General features: G+C 42.5%; 1 protein-coding gene across 6 annotated transcripts in view; it reads left to right on the top strand.

The window, feature by feature from the left end:
• The window catches only part of ABI2 (abl interactor 2), an 83,310-nt gene that overhangs the window by 64,488 nt on the left and 1,251 nt on the right, over positions 1-17,571 (top strand). For 2 of the 6 annotated variants that reach the window (XM_061607930.1, XM_061607928.1), the window contains 5 exons: positions 543-667; positions 3,726-3,914; positions 10,013-10,171; positions 14,463-14,549; positions 15,829-16,002. In XM_061607930.1, the coding sequence (XP_061463914.1) occupies positions 543-667; positions 3,726-3,914; positions 10,013-10,171; positions 14,463-14,549; positions 15,829-16,002 (734 nt within the window). The remainder of the gene's footprint in view (positions 1-542; positions 668-3,725; positions 3,915-10,012; positions 10,172-14,462; positions 14,550-15,828; positions 16,003-17,571) is intronic. The other 4 variants (XM_061607933.1, XM_061607931.1, XM_061607929.1 and 1 more) reach the window with 3 other exon arrangements.

The following is a 17,571-nucleotide window of genomic DNA, read 5'->3' as shown; positions in this document are numbered from 1 at the left end:
CCTGAGATGCCTATGAAAACTTCGGTAATATTAAAACGGATACATTGTATATAGGGAGTATTGCTAATTTAATTTCTTTTTGTGGATTTCCAGAAGGCACATATTAGCTGGAAAAAGGCCTTGGTAAAATAGTCTGTACTGTGGAAATTGATCTGATCAGCCCAAGCCAGCAAAAAGAGTAATAGTATGTTGGTGAGCTTTAATGGTACTCTGCCAAAACCTGTTTTAGGCCTAAGTGTTTTTACTTGAAGAGTGTTAAGCTACGCAGATAAAGCCAGCCTTCTACAGATATTGGTCCTTTGTCCATCGAGGGTTGATATTGCTAGGGGCCTTGAGCAGCTTCCTGGTGGCCATTTCCTGTAATATGGCAGGCAGCTGTTACCCTTCAATAATGAACACCAATTTTAGCTTGGAAATAGGCAGAAAAACAACAGCACGTCTTTCTTTGTCCCTAAACTTGCAAGTGTAACCAGCTGCCGTTATGTTGTTCATCCCGCATGAAATGGAATATGGATGCCTTTGTGGCTTTTGATTTCTTTTAGCAGCAGTGGGAGCAGTGGAGGGAGCCACCCCAGTAGTAGGAGCAGCAGTCGAGAGAACAGTGGAAGTGGAAGTGTCGGAGTCCCAATTGCTGTCCCCACTCCATCCCCTCCCAGTGTGTATCCAGGTAAATAGAAGTCTCAGGGGGAACTCCTCGCTGTGTTTGGTGATTCACTTCATTCGCAATAGAAATTAGGTGTTGTCATGTAAATATGGATATTTTGTCATCCTTTTCCAGCACTGTGTGAATTTGGAAGACAAAGTGATGCTTTGCATGACTATGAAATGCTCTTAAAGCTTGTTAAAAATGTCTTATTTTTACTACTTTTATGCGTGACCTTTGGTGACATATGGGAGATACTTTTTAAGGAGATGGAAAGATGCTTGCATAAAACATCTGTTTGGTTTCTGAGCAAAAGCTGTGATTCCTGGTCTACAGTTCCTAGGTTGCTGTGCTGAACCATGGGGCTGCATGCCAGGATTACCAACAGCGCACTCACTGCTGTGTCAACTACTACTTAGAAGATTTTGGATTCTGCTAAGATGATCTGTGTCCTTCCTGTGTGTGTTTTTATTCACTTTAATGCATGCTGTCTGTCATTGGTGGTGATCTCTTGAGAAAAATAGAAAGTATGTACATATGTGGAAGCTTATTTTTTTTAACCTTGCAGTAGTTGGGAGGGAAAAAAGTCTCCATACTAATGAGATAATGGGTTGAGGTGGGGTTGGATCTCAGGTAGGAAGAAAAACGGTATGAAATATATTTGGGTTGGGATCCCAAGAGAGCTGTGCCTCTGGATAGGCACTACGGGTGAGCTGCCATTCCCCCCTCTTCTATGGCAACCCCTTGTGCCTAACGGAGCACCAGCCTTCAGGGGCTTATGGGTGGGGACACTGTGGTAAGAACAGGATGAAGCAAAAACCCTGTGCACATGTGGAAGACTGCATGCTGATTTTTGGATGATGGCCTTCAACGATATGATTTTAATAGAACAGATGTAATTCTTCATAATTAACATCAATAGATGGCAGCTCTTGTGCTGGGTGACTTAGTGGAGGTCTTATTCTTTCCCTGTGCAGAGAGCGCGGTGCCTCTGGAGGATCACAGGCTTCTGCCTCATACAGATTCACACTGTCTAGCTGAGTGTTGTCTACAGTACCCTGACTAGCAGTGACTCTCTAGGACTTTAGACAGGAGGGTTTGTTTTAGTCCTACTGGAACATGCCAGGGATTGAACCTGGGACCCTTTGCATACCAGGCATGTGCATTTACCATGGAGCAGCACCTCTTCCCCAACTTTAATAATTGAAAATTATTAGCAGGGAGGAAAAGGCAGGTAATATATACGTGATACCCATTTTGTGTCCCAGAATCTCTTTGTAATAACTTGGCATCCCAGTCAACCATTTTCAGTTTAGTATAATGTAACTGCTAGATTGTAAGCATAGGGAGTATAATTGCGGTAAAGGGTCTCAAAGATCCACATTCTGATTGATTCATACTTGTGTCAACTCATAACCTACTGAAAGCATGCAGGAAAAATGAGCATTGCAAGCCTTCAAATCATAGCCAGAGCACTGCATCAACATAAAGTTACTATGATGCTAAACAGTGTTACTACTTTGGGTTATGATTATCCCTCAGTTATTTTAAAAATTAAGTTATCTAAATCACATATGAGCATGCTGGCTGCATGTTGTCCTTAGAGCCATTATTGCTTACCTTTCCCTGCTCAGTCCTCAGATGATTGGTACTGGAAACAGCTGAGGAATGCAGTGATTTGTGTGGGCTTTAGCTGATTGCAGCGCCAGTCAGTGGTGGCAGGGGTATATGTGACAGGATCTCAACTGTACTGGGAGGAGAGGCTTAAACCTCCCCATCCATCCCTGTGTGCTGAGATGGGTGTACATGAGAAGGGAAAGCCCAGGCCCTGCCCACTTTCATCATATCATCCCTGGCCCATTGCTGCATATGGCTGTCGGGGCCAAAAAGATTGCCCACCCCTGCTCTATACAAACAGTATCATACAGAACAAAGGACTTTTATTGTTTGTTTGAAAATATGTATTTGTTTGGGTCCTTAGGTCAATACCTTGATTGTACAGTCCTTCAGGATATTGTTTCTCTTTTGTTTCAGCATATTTTTTGTATTGTAGCCTGCTTTTTTGTGTGTGCTGTGAACAAAATAAGAAAACTTGACAATTTGGGGTAGAAAGGCAGTTGTTTTGGGGACAAGTAGCAAGGGGCAAATAGCATTTTTCTTTTGCTGTAAATCAAATATTGTTGAATGGATGTAATGTATGGTATGCCAAATGAAGACGTTAGCTTAAAAAAAAATCAAAATCATCTATAGCAAGGGTTGCTAACCTCTGGCCCTCCAGATGTTGTTGGACTCCAACTTGTTTCAGCACCAGTGTGCATAGCCAATGGTCAGAAATGATGGAAATTATAGTCCAACAACATCTAGAGGACTACAGGTCGCCTACCCCTGACTTACAGTAGTTTTTCAGACTGTAATCTGTGAACCAGTGCTGGCCTGCAAGCTCCGCCTGCAAGCTCCGTTCAGGTTGTCTGTAGAAAAGTTGCCCAACCATCAAGAATATCTGTACTTGGCCCTGCACTCAATTTTCTTTTTTTTCCTGATAACAGATTAAGGCCGTATTGATCAGGGTTAGGACCCTCTCCTAGGTCCATTATTTTAATAAAACAGTCCTGGTGCAATCTCCTAATTTTCCCCTAAAAGAATTACCAGTTAGGGGGCTTCCTTAGTGGCTTAGCCTAGAGCCCGTGTTTTTCACTGAAGAGAAAAGGTTATGTATGCGTTTTGATTTATAGAACAAAATAAAAGTGGTCCGCTGGGATCCCTAACAATTTTCAAGAGGTCCATGTGCTGGGGAGGAGGGGAGTTTGAAAACTGCTGGTGTAGGACATGAAATAACTATAATAAAGTGGTATTTTACATTGAATAAGTTGTATTCCTGCTCCTGTTTTCCCTTTTTTGCTGCATACCTAAGGAATAATGCCTTTCCTCACATAAACATCATTCTTCTAACCCTCCCCACCCCTTTCTTGGCTAGAATTTTAAGCATTTATGGAGCATTCAGCACAAAATACTGGAAGCGTTTCTAATCTTTGCTAACCTGCACTCCTGATTAACTCCTCCTTTTCCTCCTCTTTTTGTGTAGTCCCTGCCAGTTCAGCTGGCACTTCTCCCCTTCCTGCTACTTCTGCCCCTGCTCCCACTCCTCTCACTCCTGCTACTGCCCCCTCCTCTGCTGCTCCAGATGCTGCTGCCGCTGCTGCAGGGGCTCAGCCCCTTGCTGATGGCTTCACATCTCCAACTCCCCCTGCTGCTTCTTCCACTCCTTCTGCAGGTGAGTTTCAGGCCTTCTTTTGAGGCAGCTCAGCCAAGAAATAATTGCTGCCTAAGACTGATTTTGCTGAGCTCTTTAGATACATGTTCTATGTTTATGTGGTTTTCTTTGGGAAAGAGTGATATTTTGTTTCCCAGAATTTAAGCTTTATAAATACTCTGTGTGTATAAATAAATTGAATGATGCAATTTGCAAGAAAAAGGTGTATGTAGCTTTTTTTTTACGGGTTATCCAGTTGTACACTTCTGTAGTTCTGTGTCTGACACATCAGGGTCAATATGATGTCTTGGGTGGGTAGCGTCTGCAAGAATAAGAGTATTCATTTTTGATGCAGCACCTAGTGAAATGGAAGCTAAAGCAAGCCAAACTGTCAAGTGGCATTTTGTCAGATTAATCCTGTAAATAGACAAACCCTGGTATCTGCTCTAGGTTAGAGGTTAGCGTGGTAAACACTGATATTGATCTGCTTTTTTCTTTCTCAGCTGCTGACAGTACAGCTTGTGATACTGAATTGTTTGGGTTATTATACAGCCACAAGAGTGGTTATATACTATAGCCAGCATGAATTTTTCGCATTCCTCAATATTAAATTGAAAATATGCCCTCTGCCATTCTGATGCTTCCCATAAGCACATTTCAAAACAAAACCTTACAAAACATATAGTCCTGAACTCAGAAACATTTGCTTAACAACCCTCTAAATTTTCATGGCGATACACAAAACAGTCAGAGAGAATCGAGAATTCAAAGTGTAAAAAGAAAGAGAAAAAAACCAGACCCCTTTTGGACTTTTTTCTGCCAGAGTTCTCATAATGTGTTGAAATTCATTAAAAATCAGCCATGTTCACAGAGTACCTGTAATCCAATTAGTGACCTTGCCCCATACTCTGACCTTCATCTTCTGCAGTTTAAAAGTAAAAAAAAATATTCCTGGCTGATTTTTAATTAATTTAAGAACTTTTGCCTTGAACTCAATGATAAGGCTGGGCATGCTCAGTAAGAACCAACTGTCAGTGTTCTAAAAGTCAGACTCCCAGCTGCTGGGCTTGCCTAATCAGGGAGCCACACCCATGCCAGACTTTTATTTCACTTGAGACAGTCATGGCTTCCCCCAAAGAATCCTGGGAAATGTAGTTTGCGAAGGGTGCTGAAACTCCTATTCCCCTGAGAGAGCTCCAGTGGCCAGAGTGGTTTAACCGCTCTGATTGAAGCTCTGTGAGAGGAACAGGGCATCTCTTAGCAACTCTCAGCACCCTTCACTAACTGCATTTCCCAGGATTCTTTGGAAGAAGCCATGACAATGTGAAGCCATGACCCTAAGGGAAGGTTCTGTGCCAACGCTGTTGAAGGAGGCTGTGATAAGACCTTTGTTAAAAAAGCTTTCGTTAGATGCTGCAGATCTTAACAACTTCCACCCAGTCTCTAATCTCCCCTTTCTTGACAAGGTGATTGAGAGGGTGGTGGCTCCTGGATGAATTGGATTATCTAGACCCTTTTCAATCAGGCTTCATGCCTGGTCATGGGACAGAGACTGCCCTGGTCACCCTGTTTGATGACCTATGCCGGGCATCAGACAGGGGGAGTGCATCCCTGTTGGTGCTGCTGGACCTCTCAGTGGCCTTCGATACCATTGACCCATGGTATCCTTCTGGGCTGTCTAGCTGGGATGGGTTTGGGAAGCACTGTTTTATGGTGGCTTCGATACTACCTTATGGCCAGGACCCAGAAAGTGGTGCTAGGAGACTACTGCTCGGCCTCCTGGCTACTGGCGGACGGGGTCCCGCAGGGTTCCATTCTGTCTCCCATGCTCTTCAACATCTAAATGAAACTGCTAGGAAAGGTCATCCGGAGATTTGGAGTACAATGTCATCAATATGCTGATGACACTCAACTCTATCTCCCTATTATCTGATTGCAGGGAGGGTTTGTCTTAAACTGGTGCCTGGAGGCTGTGAAGGGCTGGATGTGGGCTAATAAATTAAAACATACTCCAGAAAAGGCAGAAGTGCTGCTGGCCAAGGGGAAAACTGTGCCAGGGATAGGGTTGCAACCTATTCCGGATGGGGTTGCACTGCCCTTGAAGGAGCAGGTTTGCAGTTTGGGAGTTCTCTTGGATCCTGCCCTGCTGCTTGAATATCAGGTGGCTGCGATAGGCAGGAGTGCTTTTGGCCAACTCAAAATGGTCTACCAGCTGTGTCCGTTTTTGGAACATGCATTGGTGTCAAGGCTTGACTAATGTAACACACTCGCCTTTGAAAACAGTTCAGAAACTACAGTTGGTCCAAAGTGCAGCAGCCAGAATGTTAACTGGAGCACGAGACAGGGAGCATATCACCCCTGTGCTTTATCGACTCCACTGGCTCCCAATTTGTTTCCGGGCCCAATTCAAAGTGCTGGTTTTGATCTTTAAAGCCCTAAACGGCCTTGGACCAGTGTACCTGAGGAACCGCTTATGCCCATGTGTACCTACCCTCAATTTAAAATCATCTGCTTCTGGTCTCCTTTGCATGCCTGGAATGAAATATGTCTGACAGGCATGCGGGAGAGAGCCTTTTCAGTTGTGGCTCCCAGGCTTTGGAATTCCCTGCCTAAAGAAGCCTGCTCTGCTCCCTCCCTGATGGTTTTCCAGAAACTTGTGAAAACTTATTCCGGAGGGCCTTTGGAAGAGACTGATGGATGAGCCTGACACTGTTTTTACGCTCTTTATTTTTAATTATCTTTTGACACCTTTTAGTGTCACTTTCCCATATATGTATGCATGTGTATACATGTATGTAAGTCTGTATACAGGCATACCTCGCTTAACGTCGCTTCGCTTAACGTCGCCTCGCTATAATGTACATGCTCCATACGCCACCATACCCCGCTTAACGTATGCGTGCTTCGCAATTACGGACACTTAATGGCATGACGCCGCTGCCATCTAGTGGCGATTGCAGTGCAGTACATGCATAGACAATTGCTTCACTTTAAGTACATTTTCACTTTACATACATGCTCTGGTCCCATTGCGTATGTTAAAGCGGGGTATGCCTGTATATGTGTATATATATATGCATATTGTATTTTATGTGTTTTAATTATACTTTATGTATAAATTCATTGTAATTTTCTGTGTTTTTATTGTGTATAATTTTATTATGTTTGTATGTGATTTTATTGTAAGCCACCCTGAGTGCCCTATTGTAAGGTAGAAGGATGGGATAGAAATATTATAATTAATTATAATTAATTAATTAATTAATACATACAGTGAAATAAAGGTCTAGTGTATGTGTGGATGTGGCCAGGAACAGCTTTAGTTTAATTTGGGTGGGAGGCTACATGTGCCTGCTGTAGAATAAAAATGTGGAGAAAATCCTGAAAAACAATGATACCGTTCACAATGTTTTCCTTTTGGAAAGGAAAGGGGCTTCCTCTCTGCCCAGAGCTCACCCATCCAATCTCCTCCTGCCCTCCTCTTCCCCCTTCCTACCCTCCTCTTCCCCCCCTCCCCGCCCCTCCCCCAGGTCAGTTTCACCTATCCTAAGCATGATTGTACACTGAACTCAAAAAGCATCTAAATGATCAAACCTGCTCTCCCCTCCTCATCCCCCTATCCCCTCCCTCTTGCCCCTTCCCTCCCCCTTCCCCTCCCTCATCCCCTTCCAATCCCCCCTTCCTCTTCCTCATCCCCTTCCAATCCCCCCTTCCTCTTCCTCGCTCTCCCCCTCCTTCCCGCATGGCCAGTTTTACCTATCCTAGCCATGATTGCATGGGAGTAAATCCCACTGAACTCAATAAGCATGCAAATGGTCAGACCTGCCTTTTCCCTCCTTCCCCTCTCTTCTTCCTTCCTCCTCCCTTCTTCCTCTCCTCCCCTTTTCCTTCTTCCTCTCCTCCCCTTTTCCTTCTTCCTTCTTCGTTGCCCACTCCAGGCCTCCCTTCCCATGGTCTGTTTTACCTTTCCTAAGCATGATTGCATGGGAGTAAGTCCCACTGAACTCAATAAACATGCGAATGATGCAACCTGTTCTCCCCCTCCTCCCATCCCCCCTCCTCATCCCCTGTGGTCAGTTTCACCTATCCTAGGCATGATTGCAGGAGAGTAAATCCCACTGAACTGAATAAGCATGCAAATGATCAATCCTTTCTCAGCAAACTTGCACAGGATCCCATTTCTTACCTCTCGGATTAAAAACCAAAAAAATTCACTAATAGGCAAAAAACCTTGCAGCTGAAGAATATACCTATAGCCAACAGATATTTCTATCCATCTTTAAAAAGCAGGGAAATTGGGCAGCTATAGTGAATGTACCAAGGGAGCAGGAGACCTGACCTCCTCTCTGAGATATTGTGCTACCCTACAAATGTGTAAAAATGCAAACACAATTTGGATTGGTCTTTCACAGTCCAAAGTGAAAGACCAACCCAAATTGTGTTTGCATTTTGACACATTTTTAGGGCAGTCCAATATCTCAGAGAGGAGACCAGGTCTCCTGCTCCCCTGGTACATTCACTATAGCTGCCCAATTTCCCTGCTTTTTAAAGATGGATAGAAATATCTGTTGGCTATAGGTATAGTCTTCAACTGCAAGGTTTTTTGTCTATTAGTGAATTGTAGTTCTGTGTATGGACTGTTTTAAAACCGCTCTGTTATATATATGCTATAGTCTGTCTCAGTCCTTTAAATTCAGGTATTATTTCAACAGCTGTACATTAATTCTACTGACTTATTTACAGGTTACTTTCAAAAATCTATATGCAACATTGTTTGGTAGATTGTATCAGAAATTCATGATTCTGAAGCATGGTGATGAATCTTAAGTGATGACAGTGTCTAAGGCACTTAAATATTTAGAAGGAGAAACTGATTTACAAGTAGCAACATTAATTTTTCATGTTTTTTTCACTGATATTTGGAAAAAAATATTACTATGAAGTTGGGGGGAGGAGACAAGAGACAACCCATCTTCAGAAATGAATTGGCAGCTGAGCTAAGGTCATGTGTGAAAAATTGAGTGTTTTGTGACTGGTGAAACTTATTCAGACTTGGAGAATGTTGACTCTCACATGGGTGTCTGCTACTTGATCATTTTGCAATTTATAACTCTCTATTAAACATGAGAACCTTTTCCATTCAAAAGTATTATGGATGAGGTGGTGATTTCTTTGTGGTGGCTAATTCCAACATATTGATCATCAAGTGATGAACATGCATATGTGAACTTAACCTGAGATGAGTTCTTCTGGAAAATCAGGCATAGCACATTGTGGTTGTGTACATGTTTTAAGTTTTTATCAGCTTCTTTCAGAGCTAACAGAATCAGCTCAGAGACCCCATCCCCTTTTAAAAATGCTGGGTAAAAATATGACTATTTTCTCCCTGATATACATATATTAATATTCATCTTTCTCTATCTCTATAATTTTAAATCATTTTATCAGGACCTCATTGATTTTAATGATCTTAATGACTGTTGTACTCTGTTCAAGTTGTTGTAAAATTATTTGATTGTATTTGTAAACAGGATGGTTATGCTTAACTTTCCATGTTACTTTTCTTTTTTATTTTAATGCTGATGGCCTTCGGCCTTGCGATTAATACATACATACATACATACATACTCTAATATTCATCTTAACAAGTTTCCTTTGAAATGTAATTTAAGATGTCCTGCCTCATTTGCCTACTATGTCAGTTGAATTACTTCATTTTTAAATGCATAAAATGGTAGGTTCTGTATTAATGCTGAACCACTGAATCAGCTGAGTAGGTTTAAATACTTGCAAATAACAGTGGGTTGCATCCAAAGCTGTCTGCCCACAAGAGGACTTCACCTTCCTCTCTTCTCCACTGCAACCTCTCTCACACACCCAAAATTTGCTCTGGAAGATTGGGGGACTCGTTGGACCAGTGTGGGAGGCATGCAAGAAGCTGCAGGGAAGAGGAGGGGAAGGTGAAGACCCACTTTATGAGCTGAAGTCTGCCTGCGTAACATTGGGTTCCACGCTTTGCTTTCAAAATTCTTTTGAGGTAAATCTGAAATATGTATGTGAAAATGCAGACTTCCCTAGTTTTTGTTCCCTTGTTTACAATTTTCCTTCTTCCCAAACAGGTCATCCTGTTCAATTCTACAGCATGAACAGGCCTGCAGCTCGGCACACCCCTCCAACAATAGGGGGCTCATTGCCATACAGGCGTCCTCCCTCCATCACTTCACAGAACAGCCTTCAAATCCAGGTGAATGGAGGACCATTTTATAGCCAGAACCCAGGTAAGATGAACTACAGTGAAAGTCAGTACTCTAACCCACCAACAAAAATGCCACTGCTGTGGTGTCTGTAAGGGCCTTACGACTGGTTATGGGGGATATTTAGCTGATCTTGGCCCACATGCCCTGTGGCCCCTTCTCCCTGGCAATGCTTGCTTAAACCAGCTAACAACACACCTGAAAATACATTTGTGTCCACTGTTTTTGTGGTTGCTCCAAATGGCAGTTGGAGAATTGGGACAGAGAAGTGCCATACATAATGTCTTCTTTTTTTAATCCAAATATTATGGACAAGACATTGGGTGGAGGCTATTGTGTGTTGCTGGCAACCTTCCATCTCCTGTAACTCCTGTTAGTTGAGGCCTAACTTGCTCCATTTTTCAAAGTTGTTTTATTTTGGTCTTATAATACATTTACAGAAGAGGGAAGAAACAATTATAAAATGAAAGATACAGATTTAACATGGTTGTCAAATTCTTGTTTACATTTGACAATGGTAGCGAAAATGTTAGATATTATCTGTACCATATAGCTAGGTATGATCTGTTAGGTAAATAGACCTCAAATGCTTAATACAAAAATAAGCAATTCATTTTAGACCATTCACAAAGTCTTCAAAGAATCCATTTTGCTTAAGAACGGGAGCCATATTTCTGTGAAACTGTCAGGTGATTTAGGTTCGATGGCCTTTTCAATTGAGAAAGGATTTTATCCGTCGTCAGGATGTTCTAAATGTTGTTTATAGGAATCTCTGGTTGTGGGGAGGGTTTTTCCCCCTGCTTATAAAGCCCCACATCATTGCGCTTGTACTTTCTACATTTCGTTTCTCTCCAGCCAGTCTGTTTACAATCCCCCAGACTATGTGTTCGTCTTTTAAGGTGCCACGAGCCTCTGTGTCTTCTGCAACAGACTAACATGGCTACCCCTTTGGTGACATTTTGTTTTCCTTAGCAGTTATGAATTCATAAGAAGGGCAAATTGCTAACAGTAGAGATGGCGTACATTTTTGGAAAGAAATTGGTCTTAAGTCAGGAAGCCAGTACTAATAAAGCTGCCAAAAAGAAACTAACACACCAGAACCATGCCAAAGTAGCAGCCAAATCGTGCTGAACGAGATGGTTTGCTTTGATCAAGCAAACTGGAAGTTCTATTTCTCTGTTCTTAGTTCAGCGCAAGCTTCTCCAGTGGGCGCTAGGTCACTCCCAAATGGGTAAAGTGCTGCAGTCTAGGCAGATGTAGACTTATTGCCACTGCTATGACTGTCTAAAGTAGTGTGCAGCTACAAACAGGTCGGTATATTGGTTAATCTGAGAACCAGCAACTTGACAGGGGCTACTGGTTAAGTTTCATTACTAAGCTGGGGCTGAAGTCTGGCTGTTCCTTCTTAACCCAGCGCTGGACCAAAGTGCCTCTTGACATACTATACAGAAGCATATACAAGTATGTTAACAATGGCTCCTCACTCAGTGCATGTAACCTATATGATGCCTGCAGGCACAAAGATGCATGTATTTGCATGTACTGGTTGCTTGATACATGTATGCAAGTGCATTTTGGGTGTACACGTTCAAAATGTGCTGTGGGAAATGGTCCTAAGTATAGCAAAATCTTGTACTTGTGAGTGTGATAAGGTGTTAAGAATAAGCATGACTGCTTGCTTGCTGAAGGAGAGAACCTATACTTATTCAAACACTTTTATAGAAAGACAAACCTTTGAAGATTTGTTGTTATGCAAAGAGGTTTTCTTGATATTCAGCATATTTGATTGAATCCTTGTTGTGGTATGAGTTTTAAATGGATGGGCCTTCAGCAGTTGTCAGTTTCCTGGTTGTGACTTCACAGAAGATGCCAAATAGCCAATAAAGGTTATATAATCCTTATTCAATCTGTTTAGCCAAGCAGAAAGTAATGATTTAAAAGAGTTGCTTGCTTGGATTGTAGATGTACAAAGAGTGTTTTCCCTGTGTGGCAAATAATGAGAGGTTTGCAAATGTAGAATTTTAGCTATAGAAGACAGGGTACAAGTCCATAGATGGGCTTCTTCCAGAGTAGAGGCAGCAGGACTCTTAACAAAGACCCCTTGTGGTGAGGGATGAGGACTGGTGAGGACAACCATATTTTTTTAGAACTGTAAGAAGAAAAAACTGGCAGGATAATAGGGGAGCAAGAAATATTTTCGTTATGTATGAAAGCCTGTATAATGTGTGAATGGCTGCAAAAATGTAAACGCGTGCTTCCGAACTCGTGGATTGAAATGTACTTGCTACATAGTCTTTGCCATTTTATAGGCACACTCTACACATGAAAAACGAAAGTAAGTTCTTCACATAAGTAATGAGATGAGAATCTGCACATGACTACTGGATTTTTTAAATTACAGTAATACCTCAGTTAACAAATCCTCCAAATCTGTTTTGGGTGTGTGTGGGGGTGCACACTCTGACATAGTCAGAATGTGGCTCATATGCTGGATTGTGGCTGCTGCAGGCAGGTGTCGCACACGTGGCTGGAATGGTGCTCCTTGCACACACACTTCCACAGTAAACAGTGTTTTGGATGCCATTGAAGCACTGTCTACTGCAGATGCATCAGCTCGAATATAGAGGAGGAGGGCAGAGAAAGAGAGAGAGGCCAGTCACAGGGTGGTAGTAGTGGCTGCCCCTTGCTTGCCTGCTCAAGTGTACAGAGCCTTCAAGCGGTCTGTATGCATGGCATACCTGGCCTGGTTGTTGCATTTCAGACATGCATATTATTAGTTTTGAATAAAAGGTTTGCTGAAATACGTTGAGCTGGTCTTCTTTTTTGTGGTGAAGGAACCTATCCCTATTATTTCCTTGTTATTCCTACCTCTGGTACAGGGGCGTAGTTGGCCAGGGTCTCGGGGGTCTTAGACCCCTTCCTTTTTTGGGAATTGGTCCCCAGCAGGGTCCCTATGTCTCCAGCGTCCTATGAACCAATCAGCGTGAAAGGGGAGTGTATTGGCCACTGAAAGGAGTCTAACATGCTTCCTTGTCCTTTCCTGCTGATTGGAGCCAATCAGAGTGAAAGGAGGTGGGTCAGCCACTGAGAAGACTCCTTTCAGTAGCTAGCACACTCCATTTCATGCTGATTAGCTCCTAGGGAAGTCTGGTGTTGTGAGGAAAGACATTAACAAGGATAGAAAGCAGAAAGCAGCATTCAAACCTGGCCAGTTTATTATGTAATCTGAGAAGGGGCATCGCTATGAGGGGGCGTGGCTGTGACAATCATGAAGGGACCCTGCACTTCTGAATTTGCCACTAGACTACTGCTCTAGTACCAAAGTTTCTGTGAAAGAAGTAATGTCCGGGAACACATCTACTTCATTAACTGCAGTATGTGATCAGCAGTAGCCATGACCTAAGGGGCTGTATATAGGTACCTCAGTTTCCAAAAAGTTTCACTTGCTGAATAGTCTTGTTTGGAAGTGAATGGCAGCCATTGACTCCTCAGCAGAAAGGAGAAGAACTGGGATCTATGACATTGCTGAGATGCGGGCAAGACCTACATTCTGCCCTGACTCTCAGGTCACCAACCTCTGGAGCTGGGATTAAGTGCAGCTGCTTTATACTCCCATAGGTAAAAGACTCCCATTGACTTCTGTAGGAGAAAGTGAATTATTTCAGCTATAGCTCTCTCAAAGCCACATACAGAACTGGCTAAATAAGTGCTCTTCCAAAATCCCATTTTAAGCAGTGAGATTACACTGTTCATTTCTATTCATAGTGTTCTATGTACTCAGAATAACTTCACTCTGAGTCCCAGTCCTAAACGTTTTCTGATCAAGCTAAGAAACTCTATTCTGATTTGCCTCCAAATACTGGATTTCACAAAGAAATATGAAGCTGTAGAAGTTTGTCCTTGGTAATACTAATTAATACAGATAGTGTAAAAATGAAACCCTGGAAAGACCATGTGGGCTAGAGAATGTTTCCACTATCTACATGAAGATTGATCTTCCTAATAGCCAAGGATGTCTCTGCTTCTGATGATGTTGTTTCAAGACTATGGTACTGTGGTGACTACAGGAGATGTGTCACTTAAACAGGATTTATTTCTGTTAAAGAAACAAGCTGGATGATTAATATTAGCTAAAGCAGGTTTCATTGTTGTCCTTGGCAGCTAGTTTTAAGTTGACCAGTTACAATTTTTCCTCCTTTGGATAGTTCCTTTTTTTCTGGCATTTTTAAGGAAACCACAGTGCCTGCATGATCTTTCATGTTTTGGTTCAATGTTTCTAATCACAGGCTTTCTTTTCATTGTTCCTTTGCTGTAGTGTCTCTTGCGCCTCCTCCTCCTTCTATCCTACAGGTGACTCCTCAGTTGCCACTCATGGGATTTGTGGCCAGAGTTCAGGAAAATAGTAAGTACATCTTTTTATTGTCCTATGATTTAGGTAGAGATACTTTAGTTTTTGGATCTTTAAGCTTAAACTCACCTCTATATGCTAAGTGTGAGTGATATAATTTCTCTTGGTCACAGGCAACCTTGTATTGCTGTATCTCTCTGCCCACTCCTAATCTAGCAGAGGTTCCATGCTTAGGTCTGTTGTTCATAAACTGTTTAGTAAAATCTGCGCAGGTTCTAGTTAGCAGCAAAGACAGTGCATTTTGCAATGTGTGCTGTTGTGGTCTTCTACTCTGGGGGATGGGGGACACTGATTTGCATGTGGGAGCTGGATGATATGCTTTACCTTCTTGCTCCAGTGTGCTGCCAACTGCATGGGGATTATTTTCTAAGTTCCTGCTTTACAATTAGAGGGGCATACTTGTAGTTCTTGAGTGTGCACTCTACTAAAAGGCAAAAGAAAACAAGTTAACCATGAATTGTCATTCACTGTAAACATTTGGGATTAAGAACATACAAAGAGTCCTGCAGGATCAGACCAAGGCCGATCTAGTCCAGCATTTTGTGGCCAACCAGATGTTCATGGAAAACCACAAGAAAATCATGAGTGCAATAGCACTTTTTTGTTCGTGTTTACTAGCAGTTGATATTCAGAAGCATACGGCCTCTGATTCTGGCTTATTTCAGATGGAAGTACTGATAGCAGGTAACATGAAGCATAAATCTCTAACGCAGGGCTAGTGCTCCAGATGCTGTTGGTCTCCACCTCTCATCAGCCCCAGCCAGCATGGCCAATGGTCAGGGATTTATTTTATTTTTATTTAACAAAAATGTATATACTGGTTGATTGTAAAAAAAAAACCTCCTAAGGAGGTTACAAAAGAGTACTAAAATTATTGATAAAACAGTTAAAACAAGTAATTAAAAACATTTTAAAACGATTAAAATACAGCAGAATAAAAAGATGAAAACATATGGCATGATGGGATCTGTAGTCCAGCGACATCTGGAGGGCCACAGGTTAGCCACCTCAGCTGAAACATTTGGTGTTCTCTGAATGTTAGAGTTGAGCCTGAGAGAGCTGGAAGATGGGGGAAAACATTTGAACCTTGACCATAGACTCCAGAACCATTTCTCAGCCTTAGAACTTACCTGTAAAATAAGAATAACCCATCCCACCGGTCACTGGACAGATGGGGTAGGGAAACAATAAGAATTATTAAGCAGTTCATTCATTGGGCATGTTGTATAATCTTTTAACTCTTGGAACTTTAAAGAGTTCTGCTCCTCTTTAGTTTCAGACACTCCTCCACCTCCACCCCCTGTAGATGAACCGGTCTTTGATGAATCCCCACCACCACCGCCTCCGCCAGAAGATTATGAAGAGGAAGAAGCAGCTGTGGTAGAATACAGTGACCCTTATGCTGAAGAGGATCCACCATGGGCACCAAGGAGCTACTTGGAGAAAGGTAAGTTTGCCGGAAGGTTTGATACAGAGTTAAAGCTGAAGCAAAAGTCTGTTCCAGCCATTTGACATGAATTCAGTTCAGTATATTTTACTGGTGACATCTCATCCTTGAGATCCTTCAGATGTTGCCAAATTTTGCCAAGTGATGGCACAATATAAAAGGAATGTTTTACCAATTGATGGTGTGTCTCAAAGCCTGGTCTGTGTACTTAATCTTCCTCTTCAACGTGAGGCAAGACAAAACCAAAAATAGCCAGGCTGTGAAGCTGCTGGATCCTGGTAGCATGCACTTTTGCTCCCTTCCCTGGGATTCCAAAACAAGCAGGTGAGGGTTTGGATCTGTATTTCCTCCTTTTTTAATAAGTCAATCAGCTCTCTCAAATCTTGTTTAGTAAGAAAAACCTGTTTTCTGTATCCTCCCATGAACAACTGCTGACTCTCATTCTCTCAAGCTTCCATCACAGAGATGGGAAATAGGACCCAGCTCATGTGCTGGATCCTGAACTCCACCCCCCGGCCACTTTTACTGGTGTGTGGGGCTACCCAGCAGTCAATCACTTGACATCACCATGACACCAGGTGATGTAACTTCAGGGGCAAGAACTGGGAGCATGTGCTTAGAGTGCACTCCTAATTCCCTCTTTTCTTCCTTTCCAGTCACAGCTTGAATCCAGCTGTGCCTGCGGTGGAAGAATGCAAGCCCTGCTTGTGGCAGGGATTGGCTGCGCTCAGGAGCTCTAGTTGTTCCTCTGCCGGTGGGGCTTCTGTTCTATGCCAAATGCAAACTTGCTGAGATCGGTTCCTCTTGTCTGATTGGAGATCCTAAGTGGAGCTAATTCCTCCTACAAGTGGGCTTGCATTTGGCATTTAATTTAAATTTAGCGCCGGTTGCAAGCCCTGCTTGCAGGAGGGATAGACTCTTTGGGTGCTCTGATCGGAAGCTCCTGAATGAGCTCATCCCAGCAGGCTTTTGGGACTGAATGCAGGCCCCACTTGAAGAGGAATAATCAGGCTGCACTCTAACTCTCCCAATTGTTCCTTTGGAGCTGCAGCTTTACCTGCCCCACACCTGACTTCAGATGTGGGGCTGGTAGGTATGGCTATGGGAAAATGGCCTCGAGGGTCAAATTAGGACACCTGGTGGGCTTAAGTTGGCCCACAGGCTGGAGGTTCTCCCATGCCTATTGAATCATGTTACATTTAGCTATTAGAAAAATATTCTCTAGTATTCTTTGCTATGTCACATTAATAATAATAATAATAATAATTGTTAGTCACCTTATACCCAGTGGTAACTATAACAGATAATAACATGAAAAAGCATACTGAATAGTAACTTAATTCATGTTTCTTATTCCACATGTAAGCCATCAATGATTCACATTCTTGGAGAGGAAAAAAATGAATGCTTTTGTGTGTGAAGGAATGCAGCTAGTGATCACATGATTTAGTATAATAACTTTGTGAATTGTAGCTGATGAAAAGTAATTCCATGTGGTAGCCAGACACCTGCTTTTGTGGGCCACAGTAAAATAGAATTATGCATGACTGCTAAAAGGTGTTAGCAGTT

The sequence above is a fragment of the Rhineura floridana genome, chromosome 2 (assembly GCF_030035675.1).
Source record: "Rhineura floridana isolate rRhiFlo1 chromosome 2, rRhiFlo1.hap2, whole genome shotgun sequence".
Lineage (NCBI taxonomy): Eukaryota > Metazoa > Chordata > Lepidosauria > Squamata > Rhineuridae > Rhineura > Rhineura floridana.
This window is presented reverse-complemented; position numbering and strand designations above follow the sequence as displayed.